This window comes from Cavia porcellus, unplaced genomic scaffold (assembly GCF_034190915.1).
Source record: "Cavia porcellus strain 051 isolate PalLab524CR breed Dunkin Hartley unplaced genomic scaffold, mCavPor4.1 scaffold_20, whole genome shotgun sequence".
Classification (NCBI taxonomy): Eukaryota; Metazoa; Chordata; class Mammalia; order Rodentia; family Caviidae; genus Cavia; species Cavia porcellus.
The window spans coordinates 15,693,033-15,709,322 of NW_026947503.1; the positions used below are offsets into that span (position 1 = coordinate 15,693,033).

General features: G+C 31.4%; 1 protein-coding gene across 2 annotated transcripts in view; it reads right to left on the bottom strand.

The window, feature by feature from the left end:
* The window catches only part of Cdh7 (cadherin 7), a 134,799-nt gene that overhangs the window by 63,733 nt on the left and 54,776 nt on the right, over nt 1–16,290 (bottom strand). For both annotated transcript variants that reach the window (XM_063231495.1, XM_063231497.1), the window contains exons 4-6: nt 15,206–15,325; nt 8,215–8,382; nt 5,679–5,866 (exon numbers count right to left, since the gene is read on the bottom strand). In XM_063231495.1, the coding sequence (XP_063087565.1) occupies nt 5,679–5,866; nt 8,215–8,382; nt 15,206–15,325 (476 nt within the window). The remainder of the gene's footprint in view (nt 1–5,678; nt 5,867–8,214; nt 8,383–15,205; nt 15,326–16,290) is intronic.

The following is a 16,290-nucleotide window of genomic DNA, read 5'->3' on the forward strand; positions in this document are numbered from 1 at the left end:
CGGCTTTCAAAATACCTCCACAATAATGCTTTATCATCTTGAATTCGTTCAGCCTTTTTAATTGTGCAATATGAGATTATGAAGAAAATATAGCAGAATTATCCAAAGGAGGCTTAAATATGATTTCTTCTTAAAACTGTATTTGTTTTGTTTTCGTAGAACTTGGAATTGAACCCAAGGCCTTTGCACTGAACTACATACTTGGCAGCTTTCTTTCTTTCTTTCTTTCTTCTTTTCTTCCTTTCTTTTTTGACAAAGTCTTGCTAACTTTCTGTTTCCCAGGCTGGGCACCAACTTGCAATCTCCTTCTTCAAAGCTGGCCAACACATCTAGCCAGCATATTATCTTAATAGTGTGCATGTGTTCAAGACACCAAACATGCAGTTATCCTTCATGGGAAATGCAATTAGAAAATGCTCATTTTTTTTTTTTTTTTTACTATACTACATCTTTAGATTAGTGCATTTATAGAGGAAAAAGTCTATATTTAATCCCAACTGAGGTTTTATATTGCAAATTATAATACATTAAAGGAAGAATTGGCATATGTCAAAGAAAAGAAAAACTAAAGTTCTTAAGTTTTAAGTTATCACAGAGAAATATAAAAAGAAAGAACTCTAAGTGACATGAAAAACAGTTTTTCTCTCATGTGGTATACTCTTTTTGTTTATACTTTGTGAATTTAGAATCCCTATATAATTGGGTTATAAACATTATCATAGAAGCACTAATAAATAGCCACAAAATAGCATGTACATTGCTTTAACTGTCTGATACTGCTGCTCTTTATCATTTTTCATATTTAAAACTGAATATGTTTACTTGAGGTGTATAGAAGTTATTAAATTATAAACAAGTTTATTTACAATAACAGCTACATAAATCTTTAGTCATACAAGTTCTACACGTTTGTCACCATTGAAAGTTTCCCGTAAAGACTCTGAAGAAACAACAGCGTAACTGAAGGTAATCTTTCACACTTCTCTTCAAATTTGCTTTTTTGGAAAAATAGCTTTTTAAAGTATAATTTGTGTTGCTATTCTTTTTTCCTGCTCCTTAGCTCACCCTGCATTTAACATAGCATGTATAAATGTTTCCAAAATATGATTACTAATCTCATTTCAAAACAAATTGAATTATCCTGTTGTCACAATTTAGATAAAAAGATGTCCCCCAAAAGTGTTACCTTTCCAAGGTGGGACTTTTGAAATGTGGCCTGATCATGTAGATGCCATACTTGTCTGGATTCATCCACCGAGATGAGGTGCAGCCAGGTTGGAGGCAGCTGGTCACAGGGGATTGCCTTTGTGGGGGGCACTGCATTCTCTGTTCCTTTTCTTTCCAAGCTACACAGATGCAGCAGCCTTGCCCTGTCAAGTGCTTGTCCCATGCTACTCATGCCTTGGAGTCAGCTGCTCATGGAGTAAAATGTCTGAAACTGACCTCAAATCCATCCTTTTTTAAATTGTGGGTGTCAGTTATTTTTGTCTAACGATGGAAACTCTAAGTAATGAAGCTCATGAGAACACAAAGGTTTATGAAAAGGAAATAGACTACAGTTGTACCACAATACACAGTACAGAAAAGGAAGTTCATATGTTTATCAAGGATGTGGCACAGGTAAAAATAATGTAAATCCAATAGAAATTACTTTTTCTAAACTGGAACTCTGCTATCCAAATGTCAAGTAGTATTTACATATTCAGGACCATCACAATAGACAAATGTATATCTTTAACATAAAACTTATCAACACTCTACGACTCTGGTTGGAAAATGCACGTCTGATCTAGATAGGACCTGTGAAACATAGCCACGGATGCTTCATTTTGTTGCACTGACCACGCTATTGTATTTTTATCTCTAAAAATTCTACAAATATGGTAAGGATGACAGAAAGAATCTTGATTTCTCTAATATCAAAATCTTTTATTTTAGACAAGATGCTCTTATAAGTTGGATTCAAAAATCTACCCTACATTGTGTAGATAATTTTACCACTTTATAGTGTAGAAAGAGCATTGAAATTAAGTGGCTCATATACTGTCTAGCAGACTCCACTGGATGTAAATGTTCTCTGCAAATGCTTCACTGACGATATCCAAGGTTCATTGAAAACTAGGTTTAAAAAATTGAAATTTAAAATCCTGTCTCTTCAGGGCCACAATCAGATGTTAGTTTAGACTGAGAAAACTTTAAGGCCAAATTTTAATTTTGAGCAATACACTCCAAAGAAACCAGTTAGAAATAAAGCAAGCGAGGGGCTGGGGATTTAGCTCAGCGGCATAAGCACCTGCCTTGCAAGCAGGCGGTCGTGAGTTCGATCCCTGGTACCAATAAAAACTGAAAAAGACAAAAATAAAATAAAATAAAATAAAATAAAATAAAATAAAATAAAATAAAATAAAAAAGCAAGCGAGGAGAATCAATTCACAGACAAGATACAGAAATCTCTCATGAATTTGGACTTGAGAGAAAAATTTGCCTTTGTGAGCTGAGCAGACAACTAGTGTTAAGAGAGAAGATTTCAGAGCAGTGAAGGAAAGGGATAGATGTGCTTTATATGGCCACTAGTGGGCAGCTCCTGTGGTTAGAGGCGTGGTCAGAAGTCCACACAAACATCTTTATAAAGTGACTATGGTGAAGCTTTTCATTTAAACTTACCTTTACAACTGTCATTAGTTAAAACTCTTATTAATTTCAAAAATCTCAAACTGTTATCATGATATCATTATCATTCTATAATAAATACTTTGTTACCTGTTTTCAATTAGCTGTTATCACTGCCTTATTTCTCCAGTCATGGGCAGATTATTTTAAAAATAGTTGAAATCATAAAAAGAGCATTGAATGCTGAACAGCAATTTTTGTATATCAGAGGTATTGAGAAGTTAGAAGCACGTCAGGAGCTCAGGAGCCATTCAATTACTTAGGAGTGGCGCAATGGACAACCTGATTCTAATAAGGCTGAAGGGGAACCACAGCTGCTGCATACCAACAAGAAGCCAGAAAGAAACTGCTATGGCTAAGACCTCGCCCGGGTGATTTCCTTTCCTAGTGAGTGTCCTTTTTCCTTGTCTATCTGAGGAACAGTGTTTTGTCTTCACTAAACAGCTTCTTGTTCAGCACAGACTGAAATCCCTAAGCGATTTGGTGGAACTGCCCACTGGGCTGGCAGATGGAGCCTGAGCTTCTCTCAGATGGTTATGTAACACCTTTGATATTACCCAAGCCATTGCTGATAAGAGGTAGGTTTACAAAAAAGGCCCTGGCCTTGCAGAAGTACGACATCAACACTACATTATTAGACCCACTCCCCTTATTGGAGGCAACCATTCGCACTTCCCAGCACCCAAACACTCCCTTACTTGCAAAAAAAAAAAAAAAAAAACTTTTTCCACTAGTAATTTTGTTTCCTTTCTGTATCTATTTCCTGTAAAGAAAGAAGAATAGGGGCTACTTTATGATCTGGAAAGATAAGGAACATTAAAGAGTGGACAGGAAGAGAGAATGTGTGAAGAGACAGAAAAGTATTCCCGCTGCAAGTGTTATATGTAATTTAACTTTTACTGCTCTGTGTCTTTGAATGGAATTATGTAATATAGATGGGTTCAACATTTAACACCTTGGCATTACAGGGTATCTTTAAAATCCCAGTATTCCAATGAAATATGATTTTTTAAAATTCTTGATAACTAGATGGTTGACTTAATTCTCTGCTTTTTATACATAAATAATAATAATTTTTATATCATTATATCATTTTATATCATTATGTCCTTTTATATCACATATTAGAATCAATGGTCTCCTTTTCATTTTTTCATGTGTTTTGCTTTTAAATTAAATGGCTTTTATCTAGTTTTCTATATAGTTCAGTTTCTACAATTTTCTAAAAGTTCTAGCAATACTATCCAGGAATTGAGAACAAAATTTATTTTTATATTTCTAAATCAAATATTTCATGCCAACTATGTATACTTTTCAATTTTTCATGACACCTTCTTTATAATATACACAATGAAAAAAATATTTTTGATTTATATTGAATATTCTCAAATATGAGATTGATTTTACTGTATATGTATCTCTGAACGTTTCAGTTGAAGTATATTTTATCAATTCCTTTTATTTTACAAAACAAAATGTTTTGCTAACAGTTGGTCTATCCTGCTTACTAAAACTTTGATACAAAGTCTGTCACCAGCTGAGGTAAAACAGCAGCTGTCCACTGGAAATAACTGCAGGAATGTTTTTCCCATTGGCCTGAAATCAAGCATATGTCTTAGTATAACAACTAAATTATAACTTTCTTTATTGATGTTTTAATTACCGAGGAATGTTAATTAAAGTTTTATACACCTGGATTTGTATAACTTTTCAAACATCCCAGTTTTCAGAGAGATAGGGATTCTTATAAGTTTCATATTTTAAATATTTAATATAATTAGCATGTATTTTCATTCAATACCTTTTGATTTGTTTTATTTGAACATTTGGCAAGCATTATGTATAAACACTGAGCAAAAAGTGCATTTCTCATTAGTGTTAGAAACAATTTAAATAGCAAATAACGCTCACTTCCCATGGTATTGAATTTTTATCTCCTTTGTATTTTTATTTAAGAGATTATGATAAACTTTAGAACTTTCCATGCTTTTCTGCTGTAAATTTTTCAAGGACGTAGAAAATGATATTTAGTTTGCATGCAAATGCTTTACCTTGAGTTTAGGATTTCATTAGTAGAACAGTTAAGGAACAAAAACATTTCCTAGTAAACGTTCAAAACAGCACATTTCACAGTGCATCTGGCTGTTACAATGCTGGGGATAAGGGCTATAGGTTTATTTGGAGAATTAAATTGAAGGATAATTATTAGAAATGTTACTCAAGTTTCCCTAGAATAAAGACCTAATAATAAATAAATATTTTTCTATAAAAAATACTACAATATCAATGTTTCCATATGGCAACTTAGTGAGTCTAGTATCTCATTCATCAAAGTACTACAGAAAGCTAAGTTAGGTAGAAATATTGCAGGCAGTCAGACAGGGTTGAGCCCTGGAAGGTGGAGTGCAGAAGATGAGAACCCATTACCACTCTGGCTAGAGGTGCATCTGTTGGAGGCCAGGCCTCAAGATAAAGATGGAATGACCTGCCCTACAGGCCTCCCAAAGGACAAGCAAGAAATAAAAGATTACACTGTAACTGATATTACCTGGTCCATTAGATTCTGGGTAGACCAGCCAAGTGACCAGGACCTCCTGACCCACACTTCCTTAGAATAAGATCTTTGTTCTTTCCATTTACACTTGCTACAAGGCCTGCTTCTTCATGCATCAGTGTTACCTATGCGGCTGTATTTGTAATCTTATTGGTTGATTATGATTTTGACCCAAGCTGAACCCATGTCATGGTTCTGTACCCACTTCGAGATTTTGCTGTCTAAATCACTTTCAGGTCCCCTGCTGTTTCTCAGGATCTCTCCCTGAATAACATTTTCCCACTGTTAACTTCCATTGTTCCTTAGAATTCACTCTTTGATTTTGAGGAACACAAATCTGACATACAGCAGATTAGGAGTTACAGTATTTTCCCCATGTAAAAAGCAGAATACATTTTCTGTAGTCTGTGATGTTACCCTAACTGAAAGAGAAATAAAATACAGAAAGCATTACCTTCTGTATAGTAATTATTCCTTCCTGTGTATCTTTGTCAACAGATATCTTGAAAATTCCCAGTCCATCACCATCCACAATTTTATATTCCATTTCAGCATTTGCTCCTATATCTGCATCGGCAGCTTTAATTCTGGCCACAACTGAGGCTACAGGTAATGATTCTGGGACATTATATTGGTAAGATCCTGTGAAATTCAAAATAAGGAATGAACAAAATTTTACCTCAAGGTAATCAAAAAATCAGACAGATATGCGACTTCGCTTAATTAATTTTTAGTTTTAAAAACAGTACATGCTAAAAATTTGAAAGAAGTCAGTGTGACAATATGAGACAAATGACAAGTTTCATATAGCCTCAAGAAATATGATAGTTCTGATTGAATAATGATGACTTCGTGACAGCAGAAACAGATGGCCTGAGGAAAAACAAGAGAAGATTAGCTCTTCCCGTAGTTCTCTACTGGTGAAAATATGCTATTTAATAATAAAAAATGTGAAATGAAATGTAATTAATATATAATCATCAAATATAAGTAATTGAATTTAATTAACACAATATACACAAGTAACAACAGACTAGCTCAGGCTTCTTGTTGGGCAAACAGCGCCTAAATATTTCTGACAGCTTACTGTTGGCATTTGTATAGTGACTTTTACAAAGAAATCTTCAGAAAACTGAAAAAGGAGTTACGTGTAGGGTAACGTTAGTCTTCTTTTAGCTCCAAAATGTGCCAAGTATATGAATTATTTTTGTAGGATTCATTTAGAACCTACTTAGGGCATAGTAGTACAAGATCACAGGTAATATTATTTAAACAGAAATAAGTAAAAAGGAAAAAAAATCTTAAATTTTTGTTCTACCTAACCTTAGTAATAACTCCTTTTTATCACGCTTCAACTAAAACTAAAACAAAATAACAATGAAAAGAAAAGTAACTTGAAACACACGAAAGTAGGAAATACATCACAATAATAGGATTCTTAGTTTCTTTTCTCTGATCATTTACTTTCTCCTGGCTCCTGCAGCTTTCTCCATTTCCCTTTGGTTGTTAACCTGAGATGCATTTGCTCTTCATTATGAGGAGAGAAGAGGAGATTCTTTCAGAAAGAAATGTGGAAAGGAATGCCTCTATTTATATGAAAAGACTATTTAATTTTAGGCTGAGACTTGTTTGATATTATCTAAGATTGTGCGTGGCTATTTTTTAAGTGACTGAATATATGCTTGACATTTTTTAGTGATTTCTTTCAAACATCTAGCAGTCCTCAATAAAATTTAAAATTCAAAAATAGAATAGTTATTTAAGATAGTTAGAATAGTTATTTAAAATTTAAAAATAGAATGGTTATTACATTAGAGAGAAAATCAGCAAAAAGTTAAAAAATCAATGGCATATTGTAAAACTATCTTATCAAAGCATGACAACTGGAGTATAATTCTTATCACTCTAGGTTTAAAGAAAAGAGAAGCAGTTAATTTCAGCATACAGTTTCCCTAAAACCCCTCCCTTTACTCCATGATAACCCATCAAAACACAAGGGTAGCCTCCCTTCACCCACTTTGCCTGAGAAGCCCTGAATCATTTTTTTTTTTTTCCTATTGCAATACTTGTTGCCAAACCAAACAAGCATTAACCAAATACGTTAAAAATGAAAATCTAAAGAATCATTTTTTAAGGAAAAAATACTGGCTCTCACTGACCAAAGATGTTTGATGTTATTTGTTTCCTTCTGGTGGTAAGAAATTTAGTTTTCTATTTCTATTGGATAAGATTCCTAAAGATATTTTCCAGGCATCACAACCTGTAAAATAACTTTTTATTTTTAGTATTTCAAAGAAATGCCAAGAGAACCAAATAAAGATAACAAGGAAAGCAACTAAAGAGAGATTGAGATGAAATGCTTTCTTGCAAACAAAAAAGTTCTTCCTTGAAAACATTTTACTTTTTCTTCTTCTTGCTAAGTAACAAATCACTTTGGCCTAAGAATCTGAAAAGAGGGCAGGTGGTTCTGGTGCTTTAGATTGATTTCTTTTCAAATACTCAGTGTTTGCACAAGAAACTGTATAGTACTGTCCAAGGAATTCAGTGTGCATGAATGGATTAAACTATGAAATGAAAAATAGAAGTGTTTATTTCTCTTCTTTACATCTTCAAAACATAAATATAGCGACATATTTTTGAGAGAATTGATACTGTATCACTAATAGGTAACAAGCTTATGATTTCCAGAATATATATGAAGAGGAGTCCTGAGAGTCTACTACACAAACACAATTAAAGTTTATGCAAAGTGTGACTTAAAGAAAAATCACATTTTATTTAAGATAGAAAAGACACAGATATATGATGGCTGTATTAGTCTTTGGTACTCCTAGTCCATAAAGTGAGTTCAAATTATGTAAAATAGTCCCACCTAAATACAGTAACAAAATGATATCATTGAGGAATTTGGCAAAAAGTCTTTTGAAAGCTTTTCAGTTTTGTTTTGATAGGCTAAAATGAAAAACTTATTAACAAAAAGAATGGCTTACTTCTAGGAAAGCGAGGTGGGTTATCATTGACATCAGTTAGGGTCACGGTGACTGATGTAGTTCCTGACAGTCCACCATTTTGACCAACCATATCCTTTGCCTGAATGACAAGCAAATACTGGTCCTTAGCTTCTCTATCCATGTTTGGAAGGGCAGTCTTGATGATTCCTGTAGGAGTTCAAATCCCAGTAAATACATCATGAGTCACTGCGTCATAATAACAATGGACACTGACAAAATAACCAGGCTTCTTTAGCTGTTTTATTTATTTCGTTGTTCTCTTTACTTTAAATAATTTTAATGTGTATTGAAGGCTAAAGGACTATTACAATTGCATGCAATATTACAAAACAGAAAATAGTGCAATGTATTCTCAGTATCCTGTGATAATTGTTTTTACTTTTCATGGAAATAGAGTTAAAGAAATAACAACTTATTAGTAAATAAAAGTAAATACTTCTCAATTTATGAGACATTATAGCAATGAACTTACTCAATTCACAACAATTTATTATCAATTATCAAAATACAGTCCAAGATAGATAGCATTCTTAAGTTAAGCCAGCATATTTTTGTTTAGACCTGAGTATTCTCAAACACACACACACACACACACACACACACACACACACACACACCAGCAATGCATCCATATTTTATGCACTTAAATTACACTTACTTGAATAGGACACCTTTCTGAACTTACATATCCTATTATCCTATGCATAATTTTGAGCTATTGTTACAATCAAATACAGAATTTAAGTAATATTTATTTGGATACTTTTGGCTTTTCACTCCAATTTATCATCTTTGAATATCATAATGAAAATGAAATATCCAAATACCCAATAGCATTATTTAGTTATTCTAATACATCAGTATTTTGGGGGGGATCATAATTTTCCAGAAATATTTTATATTTGCTCTTCAATACTTAGGGTAATCTATAGCTAAACAATTAATGTGACCAACATTTATTACTTGCAAGCACATTTGACTGACAGTCATAGAATTTAAAAATATTCATATTTTCCTATTTTATGTGCATATATTAATTTATCTTTCTTATTAATACTTTCTCTTCTCAATTTCTAATGATAATATAAATGGGTTTATTTTGGCAAATTTGAACCTATATATAAGATATTGTGATCATTTCTTTTGTAATGTTTATAAAACAGTCCTCAACATTTGACCAATAAGCATGTTTTATCTATATGAAAAATATATATTTTATATGAAAAAATACAATGAATTATTTTAGGAAAATCTATTAGCTTCTATTTTTCTCTGATTAATAATTTCAATATTACTAGATATCAGAGAGTTATAATCTTTAAAAGATTGTTGTGGAGAGAAAATCATAACAACTCAACAAGCAAATAAATGAATCACTGCATCTCATTCCTATCCTGTTTTGGTTAGAAGCACTATCTTTAATAGCATCATTAGTATAGAAATCTGGCAGTTATCCTCTTATTTTTCACACCTCTAATTTTCTTTTTATAAGAAATTCTCTATGTAATGATTTCCAAAGCTAAAATCATTACAAAGTTTGTAAATTAATGCATGTGGAAAAAGTAATTTTCAAGTGTTTCAGATTAACTATCTTTTCAACAACAGTAAAATAATAAAGTTTAAATGAGCATTCAGAAATTATACTAATTTTGCTAACCTTTACATTTAAGTTAAAACTGCCTCCATTAAAAAAATTACCTTACACTGAATTTTATTTTTTCTTTTTCCACATTATATATAAATATATTTATATACACACATAGAGCTCATTATTAACACTATATCTCCGGACCGTTAAAGACTAGTGTTTTCAAGCTGGCGCCTTACAATCTGTGAAATTTACAGGAAAGACAAAAAATCATAAAATAATAGCAAGGAATTATTATATAATTAAAAGTATTATATACATTTAAATAATTATTAAAACTTATAAGCAAAACTTTTAAATAATTTATAATGAGAAAACAACTATACATCAAATATTTAGAAAAAAACTGGCTTACATGAGAGGTATTTGAACAAGAGTTTTCCTATATATGTTTCGTCTTACTCGACAACTCAGAATTTTTCATTTTCTTTTAATTGATGATCACAAAAACATTGTGTACACAAAACATAAGCTTATCTCGGTAATGCTCAACAATTCTCTTGTTTTTGGTATGGGGAAAAATTCTGATGACACTCTTGTCAAGTGCTGATTTATTTACAGAATATTTGTTTACCTTGAAATTGTCTTAAAATGTTGGTGCCTATACTATATAATACAGCATTGTTTTTTAAATTTACCATAATAAAGAGAACCACTTTCAGAGACTTCATTCTGAACAACTGGATCTTAAATTAGCTTGAGAGGTATGAATGAACTCTAGAGACCCAACACTGGAGGGTGCTTTTGCTGGGAAGTTCAACTCAGTACAACTATTTCAACGTACTCAAAACAAGGTTGAGTTAATTAACACCCAAAATAAAACTTCAGTAAAGACCTGCTTTCTTTAGGATTTCAATAACTAAGGAAAGTTCTTCTGTTAACTACAATCTGAGTTAGAAGTATTCACTAACTCCCAAACCATTTATGTCCCCCAATCTTAATTACAATCTTCATCTTCTGTCACTACTCCAAGAGCTCTGAGTGTACACAATTAAAGATTAGACACATTGCTTTCATGATGGGTTCTATTTAGTAACACAAGTCAGGAGCTTAGAGCCATGAGCAAACTAAAGCTATTTGTTGAGCCACTGCAAAAATTGAATAGGTATCACCCATTAAATAGCACTAAGATGAACAGAAGACTCAGTCAGTGCACGACTATAAAATGGTGATGGACCTATGTATCCTGCTACTTGCTTTTCTTTTAGCAGGAATAATCAGATACAATTTCAGATTCACTAGTAACTTGTTCCAAGATGGCAGATTTGTTTAAATATGAACTTGTGAGTGAGAATAGTAGATATAACTGTTAAAAAGTTATACATGAATGTGTTGCATTCAGTTTCTGGTAATTTGCATTATGAATTCTTTAAAATAGGTAAAAGAAACAATATTAAAACCTGATTTTATGTAAGCCAATGATTGTTGTATCATATGATATTTACAAATATAATACAAATAATTGTTCAGCAAAGAATTTCAGTGTAATATGTGGCATGTAAAAACAAAACTTCATATTTGAATACAGTGAAAACAGACGTTACATTAACAACTTCTCTGCCCAAGTTTAAACTGTGTATCAATGGTTATGTTTGCAAATTCATTCAGAAACTTAAATGCTACCTTCTGTCTCTAGGAGAACTTCTGTTTGATCTATAAAGCATACTAAACATACACACACACACACACACACACACACACACACACATATATACACACACACACATATATATATATATACATATTATATATATATATATATATATCTACATATATTATATCTTTTTTTTTCTTTTTTTTTTTTTTTTTCTTTTATCGGTACTAGGATCAAACTCACGACCGCCTGCTTGCAAGGCAGGCGTTTATGCCACTGAGCTAAATCCCCAGCCCCCATATATTATATCTTGATAGCCACTGAACTTGCTAATATTGAAAAACAACACTTTATGTGTGGAACTAATTAATAATAAAATGGGGGCAAGTTTATAGAACAAAATAAGCAATATATTTGTAGTTGTATAAATACTTGGGATAGGATTGCATTGGAAAACTAGAATTGTTCTAATAAAAAAGCTACTGGAATGAGCACCTGGGGACTTGTTGTGTCACAAATTTTCTTATATGTGTATAAACTGACAGAAAGGAATACACAATAGACTCAAGCAAAACTCTTATTTACAAGCATAGAAATTAGGGCAGCTTTTAAAGATAATAGATATTCAGGGAACTTGAAAGTGGTTTCAAAAGAACTTAAGAAATGGAATAAAATAAATCCTTAAAGCATTTTTTTCTGCTTTGAAAAAATATCCTTTAGTGAAATAATTTATATATTAGAATGTTAATTATAATGATTTTAATACAAGTTACAAAGTCAGCTCTTATTGACATTTATGAATATTTATCACATAATATGAAAAAAAAATAAATATTCTGGGTACTTTTAAGAAGAATGTTGCATTTATCTAAAAAACAGGGTAATATTTACTAAAATAATTATAATTCTGTGTATGTATTTTATTTTTACAGAAGTAATAATTTCCTTCTGTAATAAATAAAATTATTTATGAAGAATATCTTCTTAGCAATTTGTACTTTTAAATTTTGCATCTAAGCTTTGTATTACTTGGTTTATCTATCTGTAGGTACATCATTTCAGAGAATAATAAAAAAGACAGAGAAGTGCCAGTGTCTAAGGTCCAGGTTAGCAGCTGCTGGAAATCCAAAGAATGCCAGACTTGGCACCAAAGGAAAATTCACTGAGCAAGGACTCTTCTTGCCATCTGTGAGAGACCTACTCAGAAAACTTAGACAGGAGCCAAAGCCCCTCTACAAAATTAGCAGAATTATAGGATGAAGCTTGGGGTGTAACTTGTAATAAGGATACTAACTCACATAAATCTGAGATAAAGCAAATATGTATTCAACACATAATGAACACCAAGAAGCCAGGCTTCTGTTTGACAACTTAAAATTACCAGTGATTTTGACTCAATCCATTTTTCAAAAATGTTTTCGTGGTTTTAGAATTTGTTCAATTAGACTGACAGTATTTGGTTTAACTTCTGAGGACATCTTGAAATCCATACTAATTTTAAAACATGGGTTTTGCTTTTCAGTTTGAACTGCAAATTATTTAACCATTCTTGTCCCATATCAAACAGAATCACAAATGGGATCTTTGCAAGTAATGGAACAGAAAATACGCCTTAATCTTGTCTCTCAGTAATTTTGTGGATCTTATGAAGGAATCTTTCGTCTTTTTAATAGTGTGTTATCTGTTTCTAGGGACATTTTACTGTCTTGAACTAAATTGTCCACGTTCATTTTTGCAACTACACATACTCTGGTTTTGTTGAAGGAGAAATAAAGGTATAAAATGAAATTGCCTTCTAGTCATGTGGCTTCTAAGCACTGCTACAGATATAATATGAGCTCTCAGGTTTTCATGATGCTTTTTCTCGGCAGTTTAGCAAATTGATAAAAATGCATATACCCTTTGATTACATAGGCTTATTTTTACTAATCTTTATTTAGCATATGTTCAGCACTTTCTCCTGTCAAAAATTTTACTTTCTTCTCCAAAACCACTACATTTGTGTGGAAAGTACTGTTATTTCTCACAAAGATAAGAATCAGATTGACACCCCATAAGGAAAACTAACTCAAACTTGATTTACAGCTCTGTCAGCCTCGAAGGACTGAAGACTTTCCATTTTGCGTGAAAAGTTTTAACTTATTTTTTTCTTTAAAACAATTGGATTCTGCATAGTATAACTTAGTTTATCACATAAAATGCTCACAATATCTCTGTACTGACCATAGAAAGATAAATCCTGTTATTTATAATTATTAATGCACTACAAAATAAACTTCCCTTATTTCAAACTATTTGCATCTGTAATAGATAATGGTAATATATATTTTAACAATACAATTTATTAAATTTAGATTTTGAAATTAAAATTGAGTTTACTTAGTTCCAAGTCTTACTATAACCTTGTGATTTATGATTATTCAGTAGATAAACTGGTGAGGTTTTACATCCACAGAGTTATAGGAAATTTCCATTATCTTACAGCCAATCATGAGTAGCAACAAAATGTTTAACCATTAGAATTATTACATGTTATCTTTTGAACAGATTACATAATGCAGAGTTATAATTTGTGAGCAAATTTTAACAATCTTCTCCATGGCTTTCTAGACTGAAAGAAGCAGATATATTGAAGGAGGGTGAGTGTTTGAATTTACGTTTCTGAGATTTATCATTAAATCCAACAACAGCACAATTTCTACAGGATTTATAACATAAATCAAATATTTTTATTTACTCTTCCTTCATTCAATATTTGGTTAATCTTAACTGTTTCTTTTCTACTATACTTTCCAGGTATTTTCTACACTGTACCATTATATTGCTACAAAATATGGCATAAGTGAGACTAAACTTTCTTCTCTGTTGATGCGTATTACTATTGTTATTTCCAAAAGGCATTTAAAACAATTATACTAGCAGTGATTTGAGAATGAATTACTATTGCATTTTTATGAAATAAAATTGCAATATTATTGCAGAATTGCTTAATTAGAGAATTTTTGGTTTTTCATTGTGATAAAACATTAATGTCACCCACTCAACAGTATTCATGTCCACTCACTCCTCCATACACATAAGAAAAAAATAAATACACAAAGTAATTATTTTAAAATGAAAATAACAATGCTTCACGTTATACTGTTATTTCAATTTAAAAGAAAGCATAAAAATAAATTTAACAAATAATATAAATTTTATTTTCATTTTGCACCTCATAAAGAACATGACCCCAAAACTAAGAAAAAAACTTAGTTTTTGACTAAGCAGATCATTCTTCTCATTGCTATAGTTAATATCATTGTGAAAATTAGCTTCTAGAAAGATACATTGAAATTAGTAGCTATTCTATTGTGTGGTTGAAATGTTTATATTTGAGTTTATATTTTGCCATGTACAATTTTCTATATGAATACATAAAATATCAAAAAAAACAAAACTTAAATGTAAACAATGAACTGTTTATACAATCAGAAGATAAGAAGTGAAATGTTTTAAACATGGAATATTGATTTAAGTTTTAGGAATACAGAGAAGTGTCATAAATTCTTACTGAAAAGAATGATAATTCTTTTATAATGTTTGTGTACTAATATTGACTCATTAAAATAAGTATGATATAAATATAGCACTATAATCATCTAAATTTAGTTAAGAACAACTAATATCAATTCTAAGCCAAGATCTAAATGCTAATTTTGCAAAGAGTGCCACATTTCCATTTGTACCTGTTTTTGGTTCCACCGAGAAATAAGGCTGTCCTTGCAGAATGCTGTAGACCACTCGAGCACTGTTACCATAGGTAGGATCATCAGCATCAGTTGCTGTCACCTGAACCACTGAAGTCCCTATGTGACAATGCAGAAACCAGAAAATTAAATGCTTCCAAATTAAAAAAAAAAAAAAAAAAAAAAACAGAAGTTCATGCACTCTTCTATATTATACACTAGAATTATTTGTAATTTTAACTTGCATCTTTTATTGCATAGGAAAAATTGATCTAATTTTTTAAACTCAAACTCGGAGATAAATACTAATACAATCTTTGAAATAGCTAAAGATTATAAAATATTAGCAAAAGCATGTGATTGATAATGCATGCTAGGTTGGAAAATGTTGAGAACTGATCATTGATAATGCGTGCTAGGTTGGAAAATGTTCAGAACTGAATGGGACAAAAAGTGAAAGCATCTCACTCATCATGTCAGACAACAAGTTTTCATCGAGTCTCTACAAGAGTCAGTCACTGTCCAGAGAGAGCCCAAAATGTAAAACCAGCTGAGTACCACATCATCAAGACTATCTCCCTGCTGTTGCTAAAGAATGCCAGACTGAAGCTGAAATTTCATTAAATGTACAAAGGAAACATAACCATATAACTGAATATCATGATTCTATCCTATCTTCTTTGTAATTTTTAATTTTTTCTGATAATGGATTAAAAAAATATTAAGTAACCCTCCCAGAGGAGGAAACATATGGTACTTTATAAATAGAATTACTAGTTTTCTATATTTTATATCATGCTGTTTCTCCATTTTATTTCATATTCATTTATACAGTATAGAAACAGTTATATTTATCTGTATTTTTTCTGATTTGATATATAATCATCAAAACATTAGAGGAGCATGTTTTCTTAGTTCTTTGTATAGCTAAACGCATTCTATTCTATAGTTTATGCTTTTCCTGATGCAGAAGGAAATTGCTGTTTTCTTAATATTTTCTTTAAATTCCGTTTATTTCTAACAATATCCTGAATATGGTGTGTTAAATCTAATATTTTCTTTACATGTAATTTATGTAGATATTT